Below are 8,519 nucleotides of genomic sequence, written 5' to 3'. Positions count from 1 at the left end.
AGTGGAACGGAGCCGTGCCCGCAGCTCGGAACTCCGCCGCCGGCCGCGCCGCTCTGCTCTACCCGCGGAGCGACTCGCTCGCAGCGCCCCGCTGGGGGCGCATTTGCATAGCCCGGGCGTAGCTGACCAATGGGAACGCTGATCGCGTTGTGGGCGTATCTATGCAAATGAAGGAGGCGTGGCCGTGGGGTCCCCACGCGCGGGGTGTTCGCGCTGCCCCGGTTGGCGGCCGCTGCTCCCCCGAACGGGGCCCGAGAGAGCGCGGGGAGGGGGGAGGGAACAAACGCCGTTATTTGCTTTTTTCCCTTCCTTATTTTTTTTTCAGGTGCTAAAAATATTATCAGGAAATTCTTTTCAGGAATGTGATGTTTTAAGTTACGCTTTTCGGCTCAAGGGCCTCTTTGTCTCCTCGGAAAGGAAAATAATGATAAATTAAAAAAAGAACAAAACAAAACAAACCCCGAAGCAAAGCGTTTATCAGCAGCACATCACTTATGCAGAGAGCCCGCTGGGAAACGCTGCGGGGAGTGGGGCTGTCCCGCTAGGGTGCCACTGGGGACGCAATGGGCAGCAGGTGGCCCTGGGGACACGAGAAGCAGTGGGAGGAGTGTTGGGACACGGGAGTTCTGCTCTATGCCCCCGCAGTGTGAACGTTGCAGTGAGGCCGTGCTGTGTGCTGAGCACCAGCCAAGGAACAAATTATGTAAGGGCTGAAGTGCTGCAGTGAGTAACAGCGGGGCTCCGCCGCAGCACGGGCACCGCGTGGGTGCCGCCACTGCAGTGTGAGGGGTCCCCAAACTGCAGGACCCAGGGCTGCAGGCATTGATGTACACCATGGGAAGCTGCCCCCTCGGCCAACTGTGGGCTCAGGGCACATTGAGGGGTACCCCCCGCACAGTGCCCCCCCTCCCCCCCCCAGTGGTTTGTCCGTGGCTGCTTGCCCCAAAAGCAGCCCTACACAGGCACTGAGCACACGGAGCTCAGTGAGAGCAGCGAGGCAGCCCTGTCCCTTTAAAAATCTCCTGGAAGACAACGTTAAAAGGAAAAGAGAGGGGGAAAAAAAAAAAAAGGCGAAATCCAAAATAAATAAACGGCCACATCCGGATTTCCCCCCTGAGACACTAATAAAGGGTTTATGAGTTTGATACGAATTACCCTCCCTGGCCACTCGCAGCTGATCTTCTGGAAGGCATTAAGGCTGCACTCCTCTCCCCATCCCACAGGACGCAGCGATGCTGGGGTACCCTGCAGCCCCCGGCCCCTCTGCTGCCCCACACCCACGTGCTGGCCCTGCTCCTGCCTGCACCTGGGTCACATCTACCATCAGGGTTGTGCCATGTCCCCGCTCCCCATGCAAGCTCCAGCATCACGGACAGAGCTGCCCCAGGGACCTCGAAGCACCCCGCACCCCGATGATGCTGTCCCCTCCAACCAGAGCACCCCATGTGCCCAGCAGAGCATCCCTGCATGGCACATCTCATGGGAAGAGGGATTCCCATCCTGGAGCATGAATGGGTTTTGGGATGCGGCGATGGCCTCGTCGTGCTGTCGGAATTTGGGACACTAAATTGAAAGCAGGAACCGAGGCAGGAAAACAGCTGTTGGCCACAGCCCTGAGCGATTTCCTTTGGGTCAGAAGCTGGACCCAGTGTGAAGCCGGGCTCAGCGCAAGGGGAGGAAAGCAGGGAAAAGAGCCCTTTCCCGCAGCATCTGCCTGCACTCTTGGCTCTGCCTTTCCAAAATGCCTCTTTCCCTTGTCTGCAGTGGCTGTGGCAATGCAGTCGGAGTGCTCCTCTCCTTTGTCAGCCCCCAACATGTTCCCAAGAGCCTCCATACCCATCCCAGGTTTGCTGAGAGCCATGGAGCTCAATGGGGCTGCACACCAGGCTGGGAACAGGAGCAGATCCTGGGGTCACTTTCTGCTTGGGGTCAGACAGAGCCATGTTCCCATGCACAGTGCAGAGCGGGTCCACCGAACACCGCCGAAAGCCATTTCCTTCTGTTCGCTGCCATCCTTCAGGCCACCAAGTGGCCACCAACCACCAGTGCTCAGCCATCCTACGGTGACCGGGTGCCCCAGGGCCCAATGGCGGCACAGTGGCTCTGTTGTGCCCGGCCGGGCAGAACGGCACTCGGGAGCACGGGATCTGTGTTGCAGTAACATCGGTATTCTTGGCCCCTCTCCAGCCACTTCCCACCACACGCATTCATGTGCATGATTAGCGTTCTTGCATTCTTTGAATGTGGGCCAGATAATGAGTTCAAAACTTCATTAAAACATAATCTTTTCCTCGCCGCCCCCCATCCTTCCCATGCACACGCACACACGTGTGCACACACACGCGTCCCAGAGCCACCTGGAGGCCCCCCCCGCCTGGGGACAGTGCTTGCAGGGACCACCGGTGTCACACATGTGTTGGGGATCAGCGGGGACATTCTCTGGACTTGGCCTAATTAGATGTAGCAGAGGGGGAGAGCAAAATCCAAACCATGTGCTTGAATTTAATACGAGCGCTTTCGTGCTGACCCGCTGGCCCCTCCACCCAAACGCACCGGGGCTCAGCAGGCTCTGCATCTTTAACAGCTCCCTGGGTCTCCCTGTAAGCCCCACAGCACATGGAGCAACTCTGGGCCTGGCTTGGGCTTTGTCTCCATCCCTGGGGTCCCACAGGGGAGGAAACAAACTATGCAGCTGGAGGCACTCAGGGCTCAGGTAGGTGCGGGGTTTGCTCGTGGTGCTGTTCTTGGGCACGCTCCATCCCCCTGCCCCAGTCATTGCAGAGAGAAGGATGGTGGGGCTCAGGCTCTGGGCACCTCCAAAGAGAAGGGGGGAGCAGGGCAAGGGCTGAATATCATCACCCAAGCCATGCTGATGCAAGACCCAGGGCTGAAGGTGGGACCAGACCCAAAGCAGTCAAAGCTCCTGGAGGAGGCAGTGGGAGGAGGGCAACCAGTAGGATGTGGCTTTTCTTTGCGCAGGCAAGCCTCTCCTCTGCAGCCCCCAACCAGCAGCATCCTGACAACTTGTAGAATCATCAAAACACGGAGGTTGGCAAAGACCACTAAGACCATCCTGTCCAGCTGCTGACCCATCCCCACCATGACAACGCATGAAGCTGGAAAAGAGCCTTAAGATCACCAAGTCCAACCACTGATACATCCTCAATGTGCCCGAAGACACGGCCAAGGAAGATACTTGTCCTGCAGACCCACACGGTGACACTTTTCCACGCAGTGATGCAGAGATGCACTCGCCCAACACCAGCATCCCGCAGCCCTCAAGCACCTTCAGCACCGCATTGTGGCGGCACAGAGCGAGAGCGGAGTTCCCCATAGGGCTGAAAGCCCTTTGGATGTGCTAGTGCTTTGATTACTTGACAGAGCATGTTTTTTAAATTACTCTTGTGTAAATATTTACGCATTTTTACAAGAACCATGTTGGGAGCAACAGGACACAGCCCAGGAAGGGATGAAGGGGAGCTGGATGGGCGCGGGACGGCCCCAGCCCTGCATCCATCCCCTGATCCCGAGGGCATGGAAAAGCGCTGATGCTGCTCAGAGCCACCCCCGGCGGCCCCGGCCCGCTCCCGGGCTGTGTTTTGGGAAGGCCGAGGGTGAGCTCCCCCCTCCCTTCCCCCACCCGCAGATGGGATCCACAACGAGCCTGGTGTTTTCCGCCGAGCTCAGCAGAAATGAGCCCAGGAGGTCAGTGACCAGAGAAAGGGATGATCCATCATTAAATAAATTGTTTTCATTTCCCAGGATAAAGGGGAGGAAGGGGAGGGGGGTGCTGGATTGGGACTGAAAATAAAATGAGCGAAATGCAGGAAAAGCCCCCCCTGCGCTCCCTGCACGAATAGCCCCGCTCCTCCCGCTCAGCAGCCCCGCGCTCTCACAGGGCTTTTACAGCCAATCCCTTAATGTGATTATAATAATTATTTCTTTACTAGCATATTTTTTTTTTTAAACAGCCTCTTTTGAAATTGCACCGGGGGAGCCAAGACTCCAGCTGAGCCCTGGCCCGCAGGAAGGAGCCGGGGCCGGGGGAGCGTGTGAACGTGCGCGTGTGCGTGCGAGCCAGCACGTGTGCGAGAGCGCGGGCGTGCATCGGTGCCCATGCGGCAGCCAGCGGTGCCCGTGCCAGGTGTGTGTGCACATCCCTGGGCTGTCAGCGAGGGCACGCGGCACAGTGGGCACGCACATGTGGGTGCGCACACGAGGGCACGTGTGCTGGAGAGCTGCCCCCCTCCTGAGCCTTCCTAAGGCTGTGACCCCCCAGCTCCCCGCGATACGCATGCTGGTGTTGGCGCCCCATCGAGCCCCCACAACCCCTGCTCTGTGTGGTCCCCCCCCCAGCCTCAGGGCTGGGCTTTGAAATCTGTTGAAAGGAGACCATTTTTGCCAAAATAAACAGCCTGTCATGTTAAATTACTCTCCCTTCCTCTCAAAGTCCCCTGGTTCCCTCTCCCCCCACCCTGATCCTGGCCTTTCTGCTAGGGGCCGTTCTGCTCCGGGCTGACTCCTGCTTCCCTGGGGCACACGGGAGGCAGCCGGGGCCGCTGGGAGCCGCTTGGCCTCCGCATGGCCTCCATCCTTGCTGCAGAAGCACAGCAGGAGGCTGGGGCTGATGGTGGGCCCCCAGCCCCACGCTGCAGCAGCGAGCGATGCAGAGCCGCTGGGTTCAGGCTGCGGGGCAGGGCAAGGCGAACCCTCTGTGTCCCAACCTCCTTGTCCTTTGCCAGCACCTTGCTGTCCCCCAAATTTCACAGCCACCCCATTCCCTTCGTGGTGGAACAGCCACATTCCATTTCCCCACACTGGGAGCATAGAGCGGTGCAGGAGCAGCTGGGGAGCTGCTGAGCTGCTGCAGGGTGCTGCAGCCGGGAAGTGCCATGCTATCGATCCCCACGATCGAACCCCACGCTGCTGGGTTTTTTCTTCTCTCTTGCTTGCCCTCCCTTGCTCTTTTTTTTTTCTTTCTTTCTTTCTTTCTTTTCTTTCTTTCTCCTGTTTCTAATGGAGTGAAAATTCGTAGAACCATAAAATGCAGAGATGGAAAACGACCTATTACCTCATCCAGCCCAGCCCCTCTGCCAGCGCTGAGCCGTTCCCTGCGAGCGTCCCGGGTGACTCGTCTAGACCAAGCACGCACCGCTCCAATGGCCATTCCAGCACTTCCCCGAGGAGATTATTCCATGCTCTAACTGACCTTATGGTTAGGAAATTTTTCCTGATGGCTCAACTCAAGCGTTTCTTTGCTAAGCTGGAGCCTACTGCTTGCTCTGCCCTGAGCACCCATCCCTCTGTTAGCAGCAGAAGGCTGTGCCTCCCACCTGCAGGTCTAGAGCGGCCCTGGAAGGATTTTCATCCGTCTGCTGCTTCTTTGCACTTGGGTCAAGTGCTTGACGTCTTCCTCAGACGTGGGCCCACAACCATGTCCTGCGTGGAGGAAATGGACTGGGCTGGTGCTTGACCCAAGTCTTCATTTTGGAGCAGTAAGCATGAAGGCAAGTGACAGAGAGCAAGAGCAAGAAAAATCCTGCAGCAAAATCCTCCCTGCCCAGAAGTGCCAAAGCCTTGGGCTCTGCTTTCTGCACAGCCAGGGTGGGATGAGGTTTGGGCACATTGTTAGAGCCGTGTGCTCACGGCATCACCTCCCGCGGCATGGAGGGTTGGATAGGATCCAGCCTGCAAGTGCAGAGGGCTGGTGACTGCCCAAAGTCCCTGTGTATGACATTTGGGGAGCTTGGCAGGAGGCTGTAGGCAGGGAGGGTCGTGACAGGAATTCGGGGGAGGCATTTTTTGATGCAGTTGCATTTGGTTCCCAAACAACTTTTGATGTCAGTGATTTGCAGACTTGTTCTGGCCAGAGTTCCTCACTCAATTTTGTGTTGGGGGTGTCCTTCCTGTGTGCATCCCCCTTTGAATCGCTCTCTTGAGTGCTGACCCTCTGCATCCCTGCTGCTCCCAGGCATGCACTGCAGGCAGGAACAACAGCCAACCCGCTCCCCATCTGTGAGTGCTCCTGAGGGTTTTCCAGGCGGATTGCAGCAGATGCTGCAGCGCAAGCACTCCTGTTCCTTCTGCACATCTCCATCTTGCTCTTGGGCAGCCCCAGCTGCAGCCATCCTCTGTGGCAGCCCATGGGTTCGTGGACCCTATCAGACTCTCTGCTGCATGCCTCTGCCTAGGAAAGCATCCCCTGAAGGATCCTGAGACACTTTGGGAATGTGGAGGATCTGGGCTCACTTTATAGAATCATAGAATGATCGGGTTGGAAGGGACCTCACAACCCACCCAGTTCCAACTCCCTGCTGTGGGCTGGGTGCCCCCCGCCAGATCAGGCTCCCAGGGCCCCACCCAGCCCAGCCCTGAGCACCTGCAGGGACGGGGCAGCCACACTTGTATGGGCAGCAATGTCAGAGCTGAGGTGCAGTCTCACCAGAGCCGAGTACGAGCGATGGTCATATCAAGACGCGCGAGGCCAAGCACGCTGCAGGGCGGCAGAGGCGGTGACGGCACAGCTCCATCTCCAGCCGCTGCCCTGCCCTTGGCTCGCCCCGGCTCTCGCCCAGGTGCCACTCCTCAGCCGGGGTTCCCCCCGCCCAGCACCCGCTCCCTCCCCGCCCTCCCTCCCACGGAGCTCCCTGCTCACAGCCGTGCAGCCCCAGCCATGGCAGCGGGTGGGTGCCGCTGGCGCAGCTGCCTGGAGGTGGTCGCGTCCCGCCAGGGGCAGCGGGTGCAGCACTTCCAGCAAGCCGAGGACATCCTGCTGACCTTGCTGGAGCACGTCCACGCCGAAGAGCCCCGCTTCCTGGTGGACTACTCCAGGAACCTGGAAGCCTTCGAGTTCGTGCTCTGCGCCTCCGAGGATGCCGTCGTGGTGGAGGTGCCACTGCGCATCGATGGGGATGCCTTGCGGGTGCGGCCGTGCCAGCTCACGGACACCGGGAGCACGGGACAAGGGCACCTGGGTGCCTGCAGCCTCGAGGTGCCCTCTGTGGTGACTGGAGTGGGGGACTGGACCAGCTGCACCACAGGTGGGATGGAGCAGGTACGGTGCCTGGCACCGGGCAAAGTCCTGCAGCGCCTGAAAGAGCTCCTTGTGTCAGCCATTGTGCAGTGCCAGCGCCGCTCCCTCCTGCAGCCAGGTGCGTACCGCTCGCTCCATCTGCGCTATCCCCGCCTCCCTCAGCTTCTAACACGCTGTGCCCACACAGCTGCTCCTCCATCCCGAAAACGACCCCAGTGAGGTTTGGAGATGGCATTTGCTAGGGAACCACGGCCAAACCGCAGAATTGGGAAGGGCTGAATGGAGCGGGGTGGGAGGGACCATGGGTGCTGTGGTGCACACCCTCTCAGCCTGCAGGACCAGCTGCGGTGACCTCCTCACCTCCTCCTCGCTTGTCACCAGGTGATCTCAGTGCCGAAAATCTAAAGGAAGATGCCATGGAGCTGTCCCTGTTGGTGCGTGGTGGCTGGAGAACCATCCGCTTTGATGTGGTTCCGGTGGTCAAGAGGCAGCAGGAGACCCCAGGGCTGGATGGGAGGCAGCACGACCGCAGTTTCCCCGAGGGCACCCTCCAAAAGGCCACTGGTGATGCTCACTTTGTCCCAGCCTCCAAACACTGCTGGAGGTGAGCGGCCCTGGCACGCAGCAGTGCCACAATGGTAGGGTTGTTCTAGAGCTTTGCATACAAGTTTGGTGCCTGACAGCAGAGCTGAGAGGGGCCAAGGTGGCATGCACCCTGCACCCAGCCACAAGGAGGGGCCGAGCATCCAGCTGGACCAGCCCAGGCTAATTTCAGACTCACACCGGTTGTCTAACCCAGGTGGGGCCGGTGTGTTGAGGAGCACAGCCCTGCTGCACCTCACCTATGTCCCTGCTGGGAGGGCAGGAGCTGCTGGCACCCTGCACGTCCCCTGCTCAGCAGAGTTGGGACCAGGATGCTGCATGCCTGAGGAGCTGATGCACCCTCTTTAGCCTCCCCAGCAGCTCACTGCTTCCTCCCCAGGCTCTCTACCCACCTCCCCATCCTGAAGCTGCTCTGGGCCGTGGACGCACTGCAGGGACCCCGGTTAGACAGCCTGCGCCTGCTGGAGCAGCTCCGCAGCCAGGACTGGAGGGAAGAGGACGGGAGGGACGGTCTCACCTTCAACCACCTAAAGGTAAGTCCTGCCAGAGGGAGGAACGTCCCAAAAACCCAGAGGGACCGAAGCCATGTGTGGAGAAGGACGGGCTATGCCAGCCGTGCCGTAGGTTGTCCTGCACCCCAGTGCACCGGGAGGTGCCCATTTTTGGATCTGACGAGGCCCTGTCTCCCCACCCAACCTGTTTTTGGAACTTTGGGCCCATGCCAGATGGTGACGCTGGTTGGGAAGGGGCTGTGCCGGGGACGGCACCGCTGTCGCAATCACAGCCCGCTCTGCCAGGGCGGAGGTGGAGAATGCGGCCCCAGCCCAAAGCAACCCGAATCCAACAGGTTTTATTTCATGTCGTGTTCTTTGACGTTTAAGGA

The 8,519-nt window shown here is 59.3% G+C and overlaps 1 protein-coding gene across 1 annotated transcript; it reads left to right on the top strand.

Moving 5' to 3' along the window:
- Positions 1 to 1,172: 1,172 nt before the first annotated feature.
- LOC100543500 (protein mab-21-like 4) lies at positions 1,173 to 8,499 on the top strand (the record flags this gene model as incomplete). Its single annotated transcript, XM_031555077.1, has 3 exons — positions 1,173 to 7,151; positions 7,415 to 7,637; positions 8,016 to 8,499. Coding segments are annotated over exons 1-3 (1,593 nt in total), but the record flags the coding sequence as incomplete, so codon positions are not given.
- Positions 8,500 to 8,519: the final 20 nt, after the last annotated feature.

Source organism: Meleagris gallopavo, chromosome 11 (assembly GCF_000146605.3).
Source record: "Meleagris gallopavo isolate NT-WF06-2002-E0010 breed Aviagen turkey brand Nicholas breeding stock chromosome 11, Turkey_5.1, whole genome shotgun sequence".
NCBI lineage: Eukaryota > Metazoa > Chordata > Aves > Galliformes > Phasianidae > Meleagris > Meleagris gallopavo.
Note: the sequence above shows the minus strand (reverse complement) of the source record. Positions and strands in the feature narration are given on the sequence as shown.